Genomic DNA, 21,732 nt, shown 5'->3' with positions numbered 1-21,732 from the left:
ATGAGTTTTTAAATACTCTGTACCCAGTTTCCCCTATTAGTAACATCTCATATTTGTACTGTACATTTGTTGCAACTAATCAACAAATATTTATATATTATTATTAACCAGACTCCATACTTTTTTCAGATTCCTTTAGTTTTCACCTAACACCTGTTTTCTGGATCCACCTAGGGTCTCACATTACATTTATTGGACCTGTCTTATTAGGCTTTTCTTAGTTTAACAGTTCCTCGGACTTCCCTAAAAGAAATCAATGTCCTTTGGAGAAATGACTGATTCTAAGGCTGAGGCAAGAAATATACAAGATGAGCCTGGAGCACCTTATTTTGACAGAAAGTGAGGGAGTGCCCACAAAGAACAACTCTCACGATGACGGAAGCATGCCAGAGGGATACAGGAAGCACATGAAAGAGCTCTCAATGGCCAAAACTGGGACAATATAAGCAATAAAATAAAGCACCATGAATTATAATCCAAAGCATAAAATAAATATCCATATATCCATATTGATATAAATAAATTTTGGATGCATAAGTAAATGAGAAAGACACACATCTCCTATACAGTAGAATCCCAAATAATTTATGTACATACTCCAGTTATAAGGATGTAGCACATAAATACACCACCTACTCCTTAAGTATGGGCTGCACTTAGTGACTTCCTTCCAAAGAGGACAGCATGGAAAAGTGGGAATAAAAGATAACTGTATAGTGGAGAAATCTAACAAGTCCTAAATCAGCCAGGTGCTCAAGGTTAAAATCAATAGTAAGTCATGTTGATACTCTATACCCTTAATATGATGAGAATAGCACATCTCCTCTGTAGTCTTCTTTCAAGAAACAAATAATTACAGTCTAATCATGAGAAAAACATCAGAGAAATTCCAGCTGAGGCATATTCTACAAAATGTTTGACTAATAATCCTCAAAACTATCAAGATCTCCAAAAACACGGCAAATTTGGGAAACTGTCACAGCCAAGAGGGCCTAAGGAGATCTGACAACTAAATATAATGTGATGGGATGGGATCTTGGAACAGAAAAAGGACATTAAGGGGATAGCTGAGGAAATGTGAATAAAGAATGGACTTTAGTTCATAAGAGTCTATCAGTATTAATTCATTAATTGTAACAAATGTACCATACAAATGTAAGCTGTTAATAATATGGGAAATTGAGTGTCTGGGACATGTGATACTCTCTGTACTATATTCACCACTCCACTTTTTAACCATAATACTCAAAATTTGTTAAGGTGAAGTAAACAGAGTCGTTCTGGAAAGAAATTTGGCATATATTTCTAGAGCCTTAGAATTACTTTTGCTCTCTGAAACAGTTAATTCACTTTGCAGAATCTATTGATCCCGTTAACAATCAGAAATGATGATATATGTTTATAAAGAAAAAATTTCAACATTAGCAGAATGTTTAAGTAAATTATATATGTACATATAATGATGCACTCATAAAATGTTTATTATGTAATTCTAATTAATAATACACTTAATTATGCACTATTGGGCAACGTAGACAGGATCCCAAATTGTATATACATTGTATACTAACTATATAAAAATGTATTTAAAAGAACAGGTTGTGCCAAAATGTTAGCAGAACATCCCTCTAGGTGGAGGGATTATGGGGGAGGGAGGTAGAGTGACCTCCCCATAAGCTGTCAGCGTACATTTCTTTCTACTAGTCAGACAATAGGAATGAAGGCAGTGCTTTGAGGAAGGTTATCCTCTAAGTTCACCAACCTTGATATGCTTCAGTCTGAAAAGCATCTCTACAACTTGTCTTTCTTTATACTCCATTGAACCATGATGATATCCAATGCCCCGCCGTAACAGACTGTGCAGTTTGTAGCATTGTCTTGTTCCTCTCAGCCTGCGTAAGATCTTCATTAAAGTCTGAAATGCCCAAATAATTTGCCATATCAAATTAAACCGTTTATCTTTCAACTTAACAATGATGTTATGTATTAAAAAATTGTTTAGAAATCAACACAGAATTGGAAACATTTCTAAAAAGACTAGTTGTGTTTTAGTCCAGAAGCCAAGGCCTATTTGAACCATAAAGTGCCTGAAATAGGGTATTTAAGTAAGACAGTTCCATAGTACCTGACTTTAAAAGCTCTATATCTGATACAGGCAAATGCAGTCCAACCTCATATGTGATGATCCTTTCTTCATCCATTTTGTCATTGGGAACATGCACCCCATTTTTCCCCCATATCCACTGATTGGTGGAGACCTAGCCTTGCTCCCAAGGTGTTTAATCACTGTTTATAGATCTAATAGACTGCACTAAGGACTCTAGCTGAGCCTGGGGCAATTAGGAGACACTGAAGGGAAAGGATAAGAATTTTAAGAGGTGAGTGAGGGACCAGAGTGCCCCGAGCCTACTACCCAAACCCATCCCTGTCTAAGCTCTCAGCTTAGTCTGATTTTCAACCACCTTTATTTTGTTCTATTTCTGCTGTTAATTCAAAACTAACTTACTGGGTTTTTTTCTGTTATACCTCCAGTTATATCTGACCAGTGTTGGGTTGGTCTCTCTCTCTCTCCCTCTCCCTTTCTTTGTCTGTGTCTTCCTGTCTTTTTCTGCTTGTTTTCTTTGTGCATGCCACTTCCTGTTTTTCCTCTCTCTCCCTCCTTTTCTCTCTCTTTCTCTCTTTCCTCTTTCCCACTATTTCCTTTCTCTCTCTCTCTCTCTCTCTCTCTGAAACTCCCTGTGTCTGTTTCTGTGCATTTCTTTCTGGCTCTCTCTCAGTTGCTATTAATTGTTTCTCTGTCTCTTCTCTCTTTCTCTCTCTTCTCTTTTTCTCCCTCCTTTTCTCTCTCTCATTCTGCTTTTCCTCCCACCCCTGAACCCACCTCATAACATAAGGAAAGAAAAAAGCATAAACAAGTAATATACACAGTTCTCTGACTACTACATGAATGATTAGGTCAATCAACAAATATTTTATGAGCACCCATTGTTTAGGGTCTCTATCCATATTCTAGAGTTAAGCTTTTGAATGAGATATGGGGTAAGGGAGAAGTACAAGACAATAATGACTCTACGGTTTCCAGTTTGAAGAACTAAATACATAGTAGATATAGAACAGAGAAGAAAGAATTTTCAGAAGACAGACAAATATGATTTTGAGGTTCTTGTAGTAAGTTGTTGCTTAAGCCAGTAGCTCAGAAAAGAGATTTCTACATTTAATTTGCATGTTTCTATATACATAAAGGAATAGTTATAATTAACTTCAATTAATAAAGGCAATTTCACGAGATAAAAAGGCTTTAGATGTTGGAGTTACACCTTGGCACAAAGCTTCGAGCTGCTTTTAATAGCTATATAAGCTTACATAAGTTACTTAATTTCTCCAGCCTCCAGCTTTAGTCTCGCAAATACTGTTTCAAGATTAATTTAGATTAATTATGTTGTGTGTCTTATCAAAATACAGACACTACATGCACTTTTAGGGGGTTAAAATGTATCCCTTTTAAAATTCACATATCGAAGTCGTAACCCCTAGTACCTCAAGATGTGACCATATTTGGAGATAGGGTCTTTACAAAGGTAATTAAGTTAAAATGAATTCATTGGGGTAGACCCTAATACAGTATGATTAGTGTCCTTATAAGAAGAGGAAATTTGGACACAGACATGTACAAAGGGAGAAACAGAAAAAACGGAAAGAAGATGGCCATCTATAAGCCAAGGAGAGAGACCTGGAACAGATCCTTCCCTCACGGCACTCAGAAGGAATCAACGCTGCTGACACTTGGATCTCAGACTTCTATCCTCCAGAAGTCAGAAAATAAATTTCTGTTGTTTAAACCCACCCAGCCTGTGGTATTTTGTTAAAGCAGCCCTAGCAAACGTATGCACACACCCAAATGTATCTCCATTTCGTTTCTCTTACCTGATTATCCACAGCTGTATGATCAGTATAAGTACACTCAGGAGAAACTTCATTATGCTTCTTAATGTTTTTCTTTATTTCCTTTATTTCAGCCTCCCATAAAATAATTCTTTGAATTCTAGCATTTGAATCTGAGTTTAAAAAACTGAATATAAAATATTAGGAAAGCCAGTAGATATATTGATTATAGCATGCATGTTCTCTTTTTTTTAAGTTTGAGGTTATGTCTATAAATGACAGGTGAAAAGAATGCAAGGGAATTCAAACTCAAAACATAATTATTCCTATTGGAGTATATTCATCAGGCCTTGATTACCTCAATTGCCTGTTTATCAGTTTACCATTTAAGTATATTTTAAATATATGTATTAATATGTATTTAACAGGAAATAGAAAAACCTTCTGCACCTCTCCCATCTTTCAAGACAACAAAATTTTTATTTTCTATATCCAGTGGAATTATATTTTTGACATTAAGTTTGATTTCAAAAGAAACAATTCAATTTTCCTAATAATTGCATCTAAATTCAAATGCTTTATAATAGGAGAAGTATAGAAAATATTTATCTGCCGACTTTCTTCTTTCAAACATACACTGTAATGGATTTTCTATAGGTCACAAAATTAGCCTTGAGATATGTTGGAGCATTTCTTAATCAACAAGTCATTGCTTGGGTGGAATGACATGCAGAGGAAGAGTGATCAGCCTGCTGGGCCATTAGAAGAGGTTTGTATCTACCATCCTGTATGAGAGCAGTTGGCCTCCGGGCCATTGAGGTTTTGGCAGCACACATGTAGGACTGTCACTCTTTCCAGACCCAAACCCACCCTATATGACCACCCGTCTCACAAACACATTAGAAGCAGTCAGAAAAGAATAATTATTGCATTATGGTTACTATTTCTCTCAAGAGTGGGTAAGAACAAATGGTAAAAAATAATCCTGAGTGAGGGTGAGAACTTTGTAGCTATTATCATAACGAATTTTGTTTCCCAGGTTAATATATATGTTAGAATGAAGCAAAAATAACAGAGGCGATACAAATCAAAACTACAATGAGAAACAACCTCACACCCACCAGAATGGCTATTATTAAAAAAGATAAGAAATAACAAGTGTTGGAAAGGACATGGAGAAAAGGGAATCCTCATACTCTGCTGGTGGGAATGCAAACTGGTGCAAGCACTATGGAAAACAGTAGGGAGATTTCTCAAAAAATTAAAAATAGAAATATCATGATCCAGCTACTCCACTACTGGGTATTTATTGAAAGAACATGAAAACACTAATTCAAAAAGATATATGCACCCCTATGTTCATCACAGCATTATCCATAATACCCAAGACTTGGAAACATCCCAGATGCCCATCAACAGATGAATGGAGAAAGATGTGGTATGTATACATGATAGAATACTACTCAGCCATAGAAAAGACAAAATTGTGCCATTTGGGACAACACGAATGGACCTTGAAGGTATTATGCTAAAAGAAGTAAATCAGACAAAGAAAGACAAATATCATATGATTTCACTCATATGTGGAAAATAAACAAACAAACACGTAGGTACAGAGAACAGATTGGTGGTTACCAGAGGGGAAGAAGGTGGCAGGGGGGAGAAAGGAGTAAAGGGGCACAGCACATATGTGGTGACAGATAAAAACTAGATTTATTGATGGTGAATACGATGCAATCTATACAGAAGCTGAAATATAATAACGTACACCTGAAATGTATACAATGTTATTAACCAATGTAACCTCAATAAAATAATTAAAAAGAAAAAAATTTTAATAAATAAGAAGGGCAATTTCTTTTAGTATTTGTCTGGTTTACATTAAGACAATAAAGGAATAAAAATACTAAAATCATGTTTATTGAGTGTTATATTAAAAAACAAATGTGTTAGTGAATTTGTTCTGAATAATTAGGTGTTTGATATTTTAATGGCTATCCTTTGTAAATGGATATAAGCATTCATACACTCCATTTTAAGCAAATTTCCAAACTTACAATTTCTAAAAAACAAATTATAATTTGCCCTTCTGAGATAAAAGAAGGAAGGAAGCTAACATAATCAATAAAATTATTGTAAAATATTGTATAATTATCAAAATACTCAGAAATCCTCTCCTGCACATGCCTGCAAAAGTGAAGTATAATTAAACTAACTTGATGTATCATAAAACAAGAATGAAGTAGTATAGTTACACTATAAAAACAAGTTTGAATTACAAAGACAGCTGAACATTCATATCTCTTATTAAACATTTAATTCCACAATTCCAGTAGAAATACTCACGCAGCATAGTTTCTCTTTTGAGATCTTATTGCTTTCCATAATTTCTTGTTCAAATTTTTCTTCTCTCTTTCAGAAATTGGATTGTTATGAGTATTTCGCTTATTTATCAAATTAGTAAGAAGTCGTGAAGCTGATAATTCCACTGAGTGAATGTTGTATCTAAATTTAAAATATGTGAGAATTTTTGATAATCGCATGCTCATATCAACCTAGACCTGTTTGAATTACTAAATAAAATTTTTGGCAAAAAGAACATTTGTTTGGGCAGTATCGTTCTCTGTCTTCCATTACTTTTTGCCCTTTGGACTCCCAAAGCAGAGTCTGTGTGAATGGGATCAGAATTTTCTAGACAGGTAAATTTTTGAATGATAAATGTGATAAATAAAACAGGTAAGGGCATTTTTTCAGATTAACACTACTCTCTTCCCCATTTTAAAACAATCTGTATATTAACATTTCTGAATATTTATAAAGAATGGACTAGTGTTTTCTGTTGTTATTAGTTAATTCTTTTTCACCTATGAAATGCAGTTTGAGTTAGAAATTCTATTTTGTAGAGATTTCTATGCATATTCTTGTACTTCATCATACTTGGCTTAACTTTTTTATCTTTGCTCAAAATGTTTCCTGTTTACTACTACATAAAATGCAAATTCCTTTTATAGGCATTTGAGATAATTCACAATTTGGTCTGAAATTACCCTTTTAATTATGAAATTGGTATATTTATATACATATGAGGCTTATCATGGGGGTGGGTGGATATATACACATAAATGTGCATAAATTAAAGTCATCTCAAGCCATAGCTATTCTCTCTTTCATATAAACATATATAATATTTATATATGATGTAGATATATGACACATATAAGACGTATATGAGACATATATACAATCTATAAGTTATATATGAGATATACACGTATTATATATATATACAAGATACATATGACAGAGTTAGAGAGAAACATGATATATACATCATGTAAGATTTGCTCATACTCTTTCCTTTGTTGGTTTGTTTTGGAGAAGGTCTTGTTCTGTTTCAAATGGGGTGGAATAAATTACATGTAGGCTCAGTATCCTTCCCCTCTCCTCCCTGTCTAGCATATCTATTCTTTGAGACCCAGCTCCTGTGCAAAAGTGTTTTGGACCACTCCAACCCATTACATTTTATCTTCCTGCTAAACTCCAAAGCATTTAGTGTCTTTATTATGTTTATTTATGTGTATATGTGTGCTAAGTTACATACCCTTGAGGGACAGACTGTGCTTTACAGTTAATAATTTATTGCTTTTTCCTCCTATCTTCCTGGAAGTGACAAATATCTCCTCATATCCACTATAACACCTACAGAATGCCTTGAACACTGAAATGTTTATTAAGTATTTACATACTAACTAGCTATACTATTGAATCTAATTGTTTCAGGGTTATATATATTATCACTCTCCTAATGACTGTCAATTCCTTAAGTACAACTATGCCACAAACTTTTTCCGCATCCCTCCAGAGTCCTTGGTCCAGAACCAAAGAGCAAAGTGAAATGATTTGAATGTGAACTCATTTTGCCCGTACAGATCAATTAAATATTTTGCAAAGAAAAAAATCATTATTTTGAGTATAATGAAAACATGATTGCTAATTATTTGATGAGTCTGCTACTAAGCTCCATCTAACTTTCCTTTAAATGCTTTGAAGGGAAAAATAGAAAGAGAAAACCAGCAAATTGTTTTAAAGCTTTCCTAAAATCTTTTCTTTTTAGTCAGGGGTTTAGATGTAATCATTTTTGCAAACAAGGTACAGAACAAATATTTAGTGTGAGGTCGTATGTGTATGTGTGTATGCATGTGTGTACTAGAGTACGTGCTCTCTTTTGGCAAACACACAATACAGTTTTATCTTTTTTGGCTTATCTTACTTTGATGATATATAGACTTTTTCTAATAACTGAAGGGCCAGAGACTTCTATTGTACTTAACTACACAATCAGATTTTGAAGTAAAATTTAACGAGAGGTTTTCCTACCTCTCATATTATACCCAAGTTGGTATAATAAGTACGGCTTCAACATAATAGAATTAAAATTCTTCAAAATTCTACTAGAATGGCTGAATCAGAAATTCTATATACCTCCTCAACTACTCTTTTCAAAAGTTCTCAATATTCATACAATTTTAAGTAGAATGCTATCTACAGAAAATATTACTTACGAAAAAAATATTGCAGGAAGCCTATCCATTTCTTTAAGTTTTTCCACAAAACAAGGAAACATTCTTCGCTTTTCAGTTTCTGAACTGTCAAAAGTTTGAGGCTTAAGGTACTCCAGTAACTGATTTACCTGAATAAAAATATCATAAGTAAAAGGTAGATGATAAAATATTTGCGATTGTTTAGAATAGGTAAAAAAAAACAGTTAACATTTATAATAGAAAACTGTGTTGACATCCACATCAATGTAAATTATAACACTAATCAAAGCCATATCAAATTGCAAAGAAATTATATCACTAAAAAAGTAAGACTACTGTAAGTTCATCTAGTAAAATAATTGGTATAAGATACTATGTATAACCAGCCCTCTAATTAAAAAAAATAATTTGAAATGAAAATGATATAGCAAGAGAAACAGCTGGCCACATAAATACTCATTGAAAGCAGAATTTAGTTTACCATGACTTGTAATATCAGAGGATGGCTGGTAAAAAGACAAAATTAAGAGATAATTTGATTCATTTACTCATTCAATTTATATCCTATACATGCCTATTGGTTTATAAATAATATTTTTAACAGAATTATCTAAAATAAAAAACAAGAAAAAGAAATGTTTTAAACTAAACTTTTAGGTGGAAAAAGTGTAAAATGACCAAACAAACATTCAATAGATGAGAAGAGGATTTTCATGTTAGGAATAGCACAGCATGTCATAAGGGAAGGAAATATATGGGCTAGTGCCTGCTGGAGAGGGTATCGGATGGAACTAATTGGAGCCTAGAGGTTTGCCACCTCTTAGCAGATGGCAAAGTAAGGGGACTTAGTAAAATTAAATTTGATCTAGGCTGGCATCTATACATCTAAGTGTGTTAAAAGCCAGATAATGGCAATGATAGACCAAAGATTCTCAACTCTGCTTGCACATTAAAATTACCTAGAATGTTGTTATAAAATTCCAGTGCCCCACCTCCATGCAAGGCTGCTGAGATCAGAATTTTTAGAGATAAGACCAAGCTCCCTAGATGATTTTAAAAAGCAGTTAGTGATGAAAACCTCTATTAACATAGTAGTAATTCTTGACATTAGGTAGTTTTCAGACTCACTGATTGGGCAGTCTTCCCAAGTCAATGTGTAATTGAAATTTAAAAAGAAAAAATGGGCTCCTTCCTACATGGAATGAGAAGTTGGGAGGTAGGGATGTATTGAAATCCTGCTTCCATTACTTGAGACGATGCTGATCAAAAAGTGATCACATCTTAACCATGATACAGGGCCCCAAGTGGTCAAAATTATTCGATATTACATGTCAGCATATGTGAACGAGTTCATCCATATTTCTTTCCTTCTAATGGTTCAGTGAATAGTCCTGGGTAACTTTGGGCAAGTGCCACTGCTAATACCATTGAGATATTGTAGTACTCATTTTCAGGAGCTAAAGTATCATTGGGATTTTTTATCACCAGAAAATAGTAAAGTCAAAGAATAGAACTTAAAGTAAATAAGATAAATAATACTTAAAATTTCTCCTATCTATTCAGTTTGTTGGTGACAGAGAGAAGCTGAGCACCTACCTAACCAAACAAGTAAACAGACAAAAGTTCTTCCTTTGGGAAATATTGGAAAAGAGAATCAAGATAATGACCCAGTGGTTTCAAAAATCAGAGAAGTCCTACCTTTTATGAAAAGAAATAGCCCAACCTGGGTTTAACTGTCTGAAACGCAGATTCAAAAAGGACATGGTTCCAGCATGTGTGGGTTGTCCAGGCTAGAGCTCAAGTAATGATTCTTTGCATTTTTCCATGACTAGCTAACTAAATTTAAAGTAGAATTGCAATGCGTGGTAATGGGATATCCATCTTCAAATCCTCAAGAGCTTTATGTGTGATTCCCCTGAACCTAAATGAAAAAGTCAGATTCGTTTTATATTAATCTTTTCTTTAAATAAATCCTAAATGGTTTTAACTACCTTGGTTCGGTCCAGCTGAGTCCAATGAATCACTTCCTTTTTCAGTTCCTCTTCATATTTCTTGGCATCTGCCCTCATGATGACTACCTTATTTTTGAAGCAGCTGAATTCTTCAGGTTCTAACTCCTTGAAAATGGAGAACCACAAATACAAAGAAAAACAGTTACCATCCTTTCTAAAGTTTTCCATATATTCCAATATGAAATAAACCTCTCAAACAGTCAATATCCAACCATATTCAGTTACCAGTTACAGGGTTAACTGCAAATAGACTGACTGTTCTGTTCTCTATCTAATGGTTGCATATTATCCTGTTTTCACTAGAATCTACGAAAATGTAATTTTTTAAATATTGTCTTAGCTTTAGAGATAAAAGAAAATTCCTAACATGTTTACTTTAAACATACGTATTTTTCTTACCATGGCAAGGCACTATTTTAAGCATTTTATAAATAACAATTCAGTTACTCTTCATAATAACCCTACAAAGCAGAAATTATTATCTTTTTGGCAGGGAAAAAGCAAACATATAGAAAATTTAACTAATTTACCCAATTCTGAAATACTGTGGCTCTGGAGTTTATACTCTTAACAATCAGAGATGCTGTACCAGAACAAATACTATTCATGAATTTGCTCATTATTGATGGACTGCCACAGCCAAAGGACTAGAGCTGTCAGTCATAGAATATATATATATATATACACACACCTGCATTCTTGGCCATTCTGGCCAAACATGTACCATAGCATCATAAAGCAGTATGCTTTCCCGAGGAGAAAATCCAAGGTCTAAAGGGATTCCGTATTTCTCTATCTAAAAACCATGAAATACAACATTATTAACTTTATATCCCATATGCATATTTTTAATAATCTGGATACATACTCATTTTCCAAAGTCGTTTATACTTACATGATTGACTGTAAGTGCAGCACATGGGTGATAGTGTTCAATGAGAAAGTCGTTATCTTTTAGAGAACACACATACTTTTCTAGATCATTGTATCGTTCTTTGTACCATACTGTAAATACAGGATTGAAATGATCACTAAGATTTGTTTGCTTTCAAAACAATGATATAACTCTGATTTTACAATTATAAGTAGGCCTAGGGATACCTATGCATGAATCTATAGTCAATAAAACACTAGAAACACTGCTGTGCATTGGGAAGAACCTTGAAAGAGGACTCAACGTACATATACTGTCGATCTGTGCTTTACTTCTCCTGGTCTTAATCTTCAATTATAATCTATCATTGCTTTTCAGTTCCTAGTATTTAATTATGATTTTATAATTTATTTCTCTGCGTATTCTTGTAAAGCATGACTTTCTGTAGTGGGGCATGGGAAAAGTAAATAGATATATAATCATACAATTTTTAATTATAAACATTAGGTTTTACTATTACTATTATTATTATACTATCTCTCTGTCTTTGAGAATAAGATTACCAGGTCACAGAAATAGTCACAGAAATTTGTTTTCTTTTTTCTCTTGTCCATTTTTATTTTAAATCTAGGAAGCTGATATCCCAAATGTCTCTATTAATAAGGCACTAGGATTTATATTTTTCTTAGCACTTACCACTACCTAACATGCTATTTATTTCATTTTATTTTTAAATGTGTTTATTACAAATCTTATTTAATCTCTACATCTACATTAGAATTTAAGCTACATGAAAACAGGGAGTTTGTTTCCTGTTGTATCCCTAGGGACTAAAATGGGGCTTGGCACATATTAGGCACTTTAATATTTGTCAGGTGACAGCATGAATGTCACATGGGGGGATCTGCAGCTTTTGGTTGGAAAATAGCCAGAAAATATGATTTTATACTACTTCAGAGAATTTTCATGAAAATAGTTACATGTAAAAGATATAGCAACATTCATCGATTCAGTAGTTAAATTTTTGTGGTACATTTAAAGTATAAGATATTATGCCATGGATAAAAACAAATATACACATTATATATAATATTGTCTATGTACTTAAAAAAATATATATATAATATGAGTGTTCTCCAAAGAAAATAGGGCATATAAAAATACATTAGACAGTAGAAAATTTCATAATGTAGGATACAGTATGGCACTTGAACTGAAAGGATTAAGGTAGAATTTGAGCTGTGCCTCTAGAAAATATCTTTGAAATAATAGATAAGATTTAGTCAAGTGTAGTGGAAAGGTCACTCCAGAAAAAGAAATGAAAAAGTAAAGGCAAGATATGAGGAAAAATGAATAATCCAAATGTCAAGAAAATTCATGAAAGTGGAATGATAGCATAGAACTAGACCACAAGTGAAACAGGATATTCTGAAGCAAACATTTTTCAGTGAGCCAAAAGTGCCTTCTAAATATGTTTTGGCTTTAACTTTTTCTTACAAAATAGAAAGTGAAACAAATATCCTTGCTATAATTGCATCCTAAACCACACAACATTATGCAGGAATTCCCATTATTTCAAAATAAATAATCTTTGGAAAGAGCTTAATCTCCAAGTTTAATAGAGTCACCATTAGTTAGCTGTGTGGACTTTAGCATGTTACTTAATCTCCAATAGCTAAGTTTCTTACTTATTTTATTTCCTCTATAAATGAAAGTAAAATTGATCTAACTTTCAGAGTTATAGTAAGGACCAAGTTGCTTTGCATATATGAGATGCCCTATTATGTTGCAAGCACATCAAGTGTACTCAATAATTCTGAGTTCCCCTTCTCCGAGGTTAAGATATTCATACCCAGTCTAACTATGTGTGATGACTTTTCTATTCTTTTTCTTTGTTGTTTCTTTGAAGCTTTCAGGGCATTTTGTGATGAACCAGAATTTTCCATTGTGCTCTCAACATGTTGCCAGTATCTTTTAATTAACACCAACCATCTAGTTATTAAAAAAAAGAAAGCATTACTGTCACAGAAAAACAAATCTATAATATCATTTTTTCTAAGAAAAATCATTAAAATTGAGAGTAAAAATCTCTAAACATTGAACATACTAAAATTATCTTTATATTTTACATTATAAAATTACATTTATATTTTAGTTTAGCCTATACACCCACCTAGCGCCCCGATTTTGGCTACTGCTGCCTAGGGGACACCTTTAGATTGCCAGGCTCTGGTGGCCAGTGGAGGTTATGCTTGCAATTCCACAAGACTATATATTTGCATACTTTTAAAAGCAATTTCCTGAGAGTCTGGCTTCTAGCTGCTGGAATTTAGGTGCTGAGATCCTCCCCTTTGGGACACTGACAGGCCTTGGCACATTCTCAACTACTTGGAGGTATCAAAAATATAATACGCTGCTTGGACAAGCACAGAGATTTGAGAGACAACCAAGAGCTGGGGCAGGCTGAATGACAAGATTCATCTCCTACATAAAACCACTCCTTCAAGACTGGGAGAGGTGGTTTGTTTCATCTACTACATAGAAACAACACAGAGAGTCAGTAAAATGAAGAAATATAGGGATATGTCCCAGATGAAAGAACAAATTAAAACGCAGGAAAAAAGTTAATGAAACAGAGATAAATAATTTACTTGATAAAGACTTCAATGTAATCATCATAAAGATCCTCACTGAACTGGGGAAAGAATAGATAAACACAGAGGAAACTTCAACAAAGAGATTGGCAATATAAGAAAGTAGAAAATAGAAGTCACAGAGCTGAAGGATACAATAATTGAACAGAAAAATATAATAGAGGGCTTCAATAGCAGACTAGATGAAGCAGAAGAAAAGATCAGTCAACTAAAAGACTAGGAAGTAGAACTCACCCAACTAGAGAAGCAAAAAGAGAAAGGAAAGAAAAAACGTAAAGACAGCTTAAGGGACTCGTGAGACAACATCAAGTGAACCAACATTCACATTATAGCACTCCCAGATGCAGGAGAGAGAGAGAAAAGAGGAGAAATCTTATTAAAGAGATAATGGCTGAAAACTTCCCTCACATGTGAAAGGAAAGGGACATCCAGATCCAGAAAGCGCAGAAAGTTTCAAATAATATGAAGCAAAAGGGGCCCACACCAAGACATTATAGTTAAAATGTCAAAAGTTAAATACAGAAGAGAATATTAAAAGTAGCAAGGGAAAAACAAATTGTTACATATGAGGACACCCCCATAAGACTGTAAGCAAATTTTTTAACAGAAACTATGCAGGTCAGAAGGGAGTGGCACGATATATTCAAAGTGCTAAAAGAAAAAACTTCCAACCAAGAATACTCTACACAGCAAAGTTATCATTCAGAATTGAAGGGGAGATAGAGTATTCCAGACAAACTAACCTAAGGAATTCATCATCGCTAAACTGACCTTACAAGAAATGTTAAGTAACGCCTTTAAACTGAAAAGAAATGGTGCTAATTAGTAACAAGAACACATATGAAAGAATAAATCTCACTGGAAAGGTAAATATATAGTAAAGGTAGTGAAATAATTACTTATAAAGATAATATGAAGGTTAAAAGAGAAAAATAGTAAAAAATAACCACAATTACAATAATTAGTTAAGGTATTCACAAGATAAAAAGATACAAAATGTGAAATCAAAAACTTAAATGTGGGGAGGGGAGAGTAAAAATTTTGAGCTTTAGAATGGGATCAAACTTAAGTTGTTATCAACTTAAAAATGGATCATTATAGATAGAAGTTGTTATATGTAAGCCTCCTGGTAACCACAAAGCAAAAACCTATAGTATATCCACAAAAGAAAAAGAGAAAGGAACATAAGCATACCAGTAAAGAGAGTGATCAAACCACAAAGGAAGAGACCAAGAGAAGAAAAAAGGAACAGAGAAGAACTATAAAAACAGCCAGAAAGCAATTAACAAAATGGCAATAAGTACATACCTATTGACAATTACTTTAAATATAAATGGAACAAATTCTCTAATCAAAAGATATACAATGGTTGAATGGATTAAGAAAACAAGATCTATACTGCCTAGGAGAGACTCACTTTAGATGTAAGGACATATTCAGACTGAAAGTGAAGGGAGGGAAGAAGATATTCCATGCAAATGGAAACCAAAAGAGAGCTGGAGTAGCAACACTCATATCAGACAAAACAGACTTTAAAACAAAGACCACATAAAGAGACCAAAATAGGCATTACATAAAGATAAAGTGTCAGTCCAATGAGAGGATATAACATTTGTAATGCACCCAAATATTTAAAGCAAATATTAACAGACCCAAAGAGAGAAATAGACAGCAACACAATAATAGTAGGGGACTTTAACACCCCACTTAGATCAATGGATAGGTCATCCAGACAGAAAATCAGTATGAAAACATCAGCCAGATACACTTGACAGGTGTTTACACAGCATTCCATCCAAGAGTAACAAAATACACATTCTTCTCAAGTGCAGATGGAACATTTTCCAGGATAGATCATATGTTAGGGCACAAGACAAGTTACAATAAATTTAAGAGGATTGAAATCATATCAAGCATCTTTTCCAGCCAGAGTGGTATAAAACTAGAAGTTAATTACATGAAGAAAACTGGAAAATTCACAAATATGTGGAGATTAAATAACATGATATGAACAACTAAGGAGTCAAAGAAATCAAAAGAGAAGTTTTTAGAAATGTCTTGAGATAATCAAAAATAGAAATATATCAAAATTTATGCCATGCCGCAAAAGCAGTTCTAAGAGGACAATTCATAGTAATAAATACCTACCTCAAGAAACAAGAAAAGTCTCAAATAAACAACCTAATTTTATAACATGAAGAACTAGAAAAAGAAGAAATGGAACCCAAAGTTAGTAGAAGGAAGGAAACAAAGATTAGAGCAAAAATAAATGAAATAGAGACTAAAAAGACAATAGAAAAGATTGATGAAACTAAGAGCTGGTTCTTTGAAAAGATAATCAAAACTGATAAACTTTTAGTTAGACTCACCAATAAAAAGTTAGAGAAGACTCAAATAAATAAAATCAGAAATGAAATAGGACATGTTACAACTGATATTACAGAAACACAAAGGATCATAAGAGACTACTATGAGCAATTTTACACCAACAAATTGGACAGCATAAGAGAAACGGACAAATTCCTAGAAATATTAAACCCACCAAGACTGATTCATGATGAAATAGAAAATCTGAACAGACCTATTACTACTAAGGTAATCAGTAATCAGTAACCTCCCAACAAACAAAAGTCCAGGACCAGATGGCTTCCCTAGTGAATCCTACCTAACGTTCAAAGAAGAATTAATACCAACGTTTCTCAAATTCTTACAAAAAGTAGAAGAGGAGGGAACCCTTCCAAATTCATTTTCTAAGGCCAGCATTACCCTGATACCAAAACCAGACAAGGATGCTACAGGAAAAGAAAATTACAGGCCAATATTTGTGATGAACATAGGTGCAAAAATACTCAGCAAAATATTAACTGAATTCAACAATACGTTAAAATAATCACACACCACGATCCAGTGGAATTTATTACAAGGATGCAAGAATGGTTCAACATCTGCAAATCAATCAATGTGATATACCACATTAACAAAATGAAGGGTAAAAATCATATTAGCTCAATAGATGCAGAAAATGCATTTGACAAAATTCAAGAACTACTTACAATAAAAACTCTCAACATAGAGGGTATAGAGAGAATGTATTTCAATGTAATAAAGGCCATACATGACAAGCCCACAGCTAGCATCCTGCTCAACAAAGAAAAGCTAAAAGTTTTTCCTCTAAGATTAGGAACAAGAGAAAGAGGTCCACCGTCATTACCTTTAAAAACATAGTCCTGAAAGTCTTAGGCAGAGCAATTAGGCAAAAAGAAAAGAAAGAAAGAGAGAGAGAGAGAGAGAGAGAGAGAGAGAGAGAGAGAGAGGGAGAGAAAGAAAAAGAAAGAAAGAAAGAAAGAAAGAAAGAAAGAAAGAAAGAAAGAAAGAAAGAAAGAAAGAAAGAAAGAAAGAAAGAAAGAAAATGCATCCAAACTGGAAAGGAAGAAACAAAACTGTCATTATGTGCAGATGACATGATATTATATATAGAAAACTCTAAATACTTCATCAAAAAACTGTTAGAAGTAATAAATGAATTCATGAAAGTTGCAGGATACAAATCAATACACAAAAATCTGTTACTTTTCTATACACTAATAATGAAATCTCAGAATTTAAAAATCCTATTTACAATTGCATCAAAAATAATAAAATACCTAGGAATAAATTTAACCAAGGAGGTGAAAGACCTATATATTGAAAACTACAGGATATTAAAGAAAAAAATTGAAGATGACAAAAGTAACTAGAAAGATATTCTGTGCTCATGGATTGGAAGAATCAATATTGTTAAAATGTCCATACTACCCAAAACAATCTACAGATTCAATGTAGATTAAAATCTACATTTTTCTGTGGCAAAAAAAGAAGTCTTTATTGATAAATAGATTATAATATCTATAAATAGAGTGATGGGTTTAAGGGGAATAAAAACTCCAGAAGAATCTCAGTCTCTCTCTACCCCACCTCTCGTTCTCAGCTTCTGTCTTCTTATTGGCCATTTTGGACAACAAGACCTTGGTGGGCATGCAAGGCCTTCTTGGGCCTTGGGGGCTTCTATCTTCCTATCCCAATCAAAATTCCAATGGCATTTTTCAAAGAGATAGAATAAATAATCCTAAAATTTGAATGGAACCACTAAAACCCCAAATAGCCAAAGAAATCTTGAGAAAGAAGAATAAAGCTAGAGGCATCACACTCCCTAATTTCAAACTATAGTACAAAGCTCTAGTATTCAAAACAATATGGTATTGGCATAAAAACAGACACATAGATAAGTGGAACAGAATTGAGAGCCCAGAAATAAACTCAAACATATATGCTCAATTAATTTATGACAAATGAACCAAGAATACACAATGGATAAAGGACTATCTCTTCAATAAATAGTGTTGGGAAATCTGGACAGCCACATGGAAAAGAATGAAACTTGACCACTATCTTACACACAAAAATTAACCCAAAATGGATTTAAGACTTTAACATAACACCTGAAACCATAAAACTCCTGGAAGAAAACATAGATGGTAAGCTCCTTGACGCTGGTCTTGACAATGATTTTTTTTAATCTGACACCAAAAGCAAAAGCAACAAAAGCAAACATAAACAAGCAGGACTACATCAAACTAAAAGGCTTCTACACAGTAAAGGAAACCTTCAACAAAATTAAAAGGTAACTTACTGAATGGGAGGAAATATTTGCAAATCATATATCCAAGAATGAAATGATATCGAAAATATATAAAGAACCCATACACCTCATTAGCAAAAAAACCCCAAACAATCCAATTAAAACATGGGCAGAAGATCTGACTAGATATTTTTCCAAAGCAGATATACAGATGGTCAACAAGTACATGAAAAGAAGCTCAACATCACTAATCATCAGGTAAATGCAAATCAAAACCTCAATTACATAGCACTTCACACCTGTTAGAATGGTTATTATCAAAAAGACAAGAAATAACAAGTGTTACTCAGGAAGTAGAGGAAAGGGAACCTTTGTGTACTGTTGGTTGGAATGTAAATTTGTGCGGCCACTATGGAAAACAGTATGGATATTCCTCAAAAAACTCAAAATAGGGCTACCATAGGATCCAAAATTTCCACTTCTGAGTATTTATCCAAAGAAAACAAAATACTAACTTGAAAAGATATATGCACCCCCATTTTCTTTGCAGCTTTATTTACAATAGCCACAATATGGAAACAATCTAAGTGTCCATCATGGATGAATGGATAAAGCAATTGTGGTATATGTATACAATGGAATATTATTACGCCATAAAAAAGAATGAAATCTTGCAAGTGTTGACAACATGGATACACCTTGAGGGCACTATGCTAAGAGAAAAGCAAATACCATAGAATCTCTTTAATAATGCAATCTAAAAAAAAATTAACCTTAGATAGAGAGAAGAGATCAGTGGTTGCCCGAGGCAGTGGGTGGGGGACATGACAAATGGGTGAACTGCCAGTTTTATTAGTTTAAACAAGTTGTTAATAAAAATGAAAAAAACTCTATTTATAGTCACATAGTTTAATCAATTGTTACTTTTATACAATCACCAAGAATGAATACTTTGAAGTTCCTTATGAAATGCATTGACCCAATATAGCAGTTATATCCATTTCTACTATACGTGTTGACCCATTTTGAAAACGTTTTTTGGTGTTTTGCACAGGAAAGTATCATGCAAAGTATATTGGATGGATAGTTTTAAACTGCTTTATGCTGTTCTCTGAGAATCTAAATATCAAACTATAAACAGGAAAATTAAATCACCCTCACACAACATTCTTCAGGGATCAGGTAAGTATGTAAATTATATCTAGTCAAAAGGATGAGAGGAAATGCTTTCTAGTTAAATATAAACCAACTCAAAGAAAACAAGATTTACTCAAAAGGACTTTTTTGTTTTGTTCTAGAGATTTTTTTTTTTTTTTTTTTTTTTTGGTGAGGAAGATTGTCCCTGAGCTAACATCTATGGCAAATCCTCTTCTTTTTGCTGAGGAAGATTGTCACTGAGCTAACATCTGTGCCCATCTTCCTCTATTTTGTATGTAGGACGCCACCACAGCATGGCTTAATCAGCAGTGTGCAGGTCCGTGCCCAGGATACAAACCAGTGAACCCCGGGCCACAGAAGCTGAACGCATGAACTTAACCACTATGCCACCAGGCCAGCCCCTCTTTAGAGATGATTTTAAATAAGCCATGACTGAATAGAAGTACTTACCCATTAATAGTGATAATAATGAATGTAAAATTCAGGCTTACTCAGTGAGATGTTCAGGATTACTGATAGTAGCAGAAAGTGCCAGAAAGGGACACCGAATCATAACAAGTAGATGTTCCCAAACTTCTGCTCCAATTTCTCCCCCAAGACAGTGAACCTGTCAATGTGGTTAAATAGATTTAGTGTAAAATCAGTTACCCTTTTTTCCAAAATGTTAACAGATTGTGCTATCAGAACCTATTACTCCCTTCTCTCCCCACATTCGATAACGTTCATTCACCCACTGACAAACTTAGTCAAACAAACCAACACGAATTTGAGAGGAATTAAAGTGGATTTGAATGTGCCAATAATTGGATTATTTATTAATAGTGTATCAAGAGATGACACTCTATTATGCATTATAATAGCTGAACTAGAATAAAGATTATTACAGGCCATGGTAATAACACTATAAGCAAAAACAAACAAAAGAATACATTTTACAACTCTTATTTATAAACGAAATAATGGCCTAATTACAGATCGTCATAAAAAGATAATAGGATGAAGAAAAATATCTATAAAAATAAAAAATTTACTCATGTGTCACTAATCCCACCACTGCAATACAGACAACAATGCTTATAAAATAAATTAATTTGAAATAAATTGACTACTCCAGGCTTTAGTCTGTAAATGTATGTAGAGCACTTAGTCTACACTTGTTAGAAATCTCAAGAATGCCCAAGAGTCCCCTGACTATAAATGGGGCGAGATGAGTGCAGTGACTAGCTCATTCATTGTTATATTTGTCACGATGATATGTGCAGTTAACAATAATATATGAAAGCAAAACAACTTTACATGACTTGATTTTAAATAACTTTTGTAAGGTTCTCAACCAATAATAAACTTTTATATAGTAAAATTAGATCCTTATATATATTATACTCTACGTTTAATAGAATTTTAAAAAATTTTAAAAACCAAATCACTCAATTTCAAAAGTCCAATGCTTATGTTTTGTTTCTGATTTTTACTGAAGAACTTCTCCTTTATGGGTCACTATGAAACAGATACTGTGGAGAGGTAAAAAGAAGTTTTCAAAGAGCTTTTAGTCAAAATAGGAGAAAACGAAAAAGAAAAACACATGTAAAGGACATCAGAAATATATTGATAACAGGCCATTTTAATAAAGTACAATTAGGAGTGTTTGTTTGTTGTGCCAAAGAATGATAAATCAGAGAGGAACGTGGAATTTATAATGATAAAGTGAGCACTTTGTAAGAAACACTTATTAGTATTTTAAGCAAAGATGCAAAAGATAAGATTTAACATAATTTTACATAAACAGTTTGAAGCTTTTTTATTCAGAGTTACACTTGAGAACATTTAATCTTATTTTTTATATTAAGGATAGCTCTGTATGCCAGTGCTGTATTAAAAGCTCAGAAAAGTACTCAGCATTTTAAAAGCATTAAAAGCCCAGAAAATGGAAGTAGGCTGCCTGTGTTCTAATCCTGTCTCTACCACTTAACATGGCATGAATTTGGGAAGCTAA

General features: G+C 33.4%; 1 protein-coding gene across 10 annotated transcripts in view; it reads right to left on the bottom strand.

Annotated features, from left to right (window-relative positions):
- The window catches only part of LOC100067608 (probable ATP-dependent RNA helicase DDX60), a 108,310-nt gene that overhangs the window by 37,919 nt on the left and 48,659 nt on the right, over window positions 1–21,732 (bottom strand). For all 10 annotated transcript variants that reach the window (XR_011434673.1, XR_011434674.1, XR_011434675.1 and 7 more), the window contains exons 20-28: window positions 20,231–20,346; window positions 13,162–13,301; window positions 11,331–11,440; window positions 11,127–11,231; window positions 10,415–10,540; window positions 8,445–8,572; window positions 6,229–6,387; window positions 3,925–4,069; window positions 1,763–1,915 (exon numbers count right to left, since the gene is read on the bottom strand). Coding sequence is in view for 4 of the 10 variants with exons in the window: in XM_014737740.3 (XP_014593226.3) it covers window positions 1,763–1,915; window positions 3,925–4,069; window positions 6,229–6,387; window positions 8,445–8,572; window positions 10,415–10,540; window positions 11,127–11,231; window positions 11,331–11,440; window positions 13,162–13,301; window positions 20,231–20,346 (1,182 nt within the window). In the remaining 6 variants the exon portion in view is untranslated. The remainder of the gene's footprint in view (window positions 1–1,762; window positions 1,916–3,924; window positions 4,070–6,228; window positions 6,388–8,444; window positions 8,573–10,414; window positions 10,541–11,126; window positions 11,232–11,330; window positions 11,441–13,161; window positions 13,302–20,230; window positions 20,347–21,732) is intronic.

This window comes from Equus caballus, chromosome 2 (assembly GCF_041296265.1).
Source record: "Equus caballus isolate H_3958 breed thoroughbred chromosome 2, TB-T2T, whole genome shotgun sequence".
Classification (NCBI taxonomy): Eukaryota; Metazoa; Chordata; class Mammalia; order Perissodactyla; family Equidae; genus Equus; species Equus caballus.
Note: the sequence above shows the minus strand (reverse complement) of the source record. Positions and strands in the feature narration are given on the sequence as shown.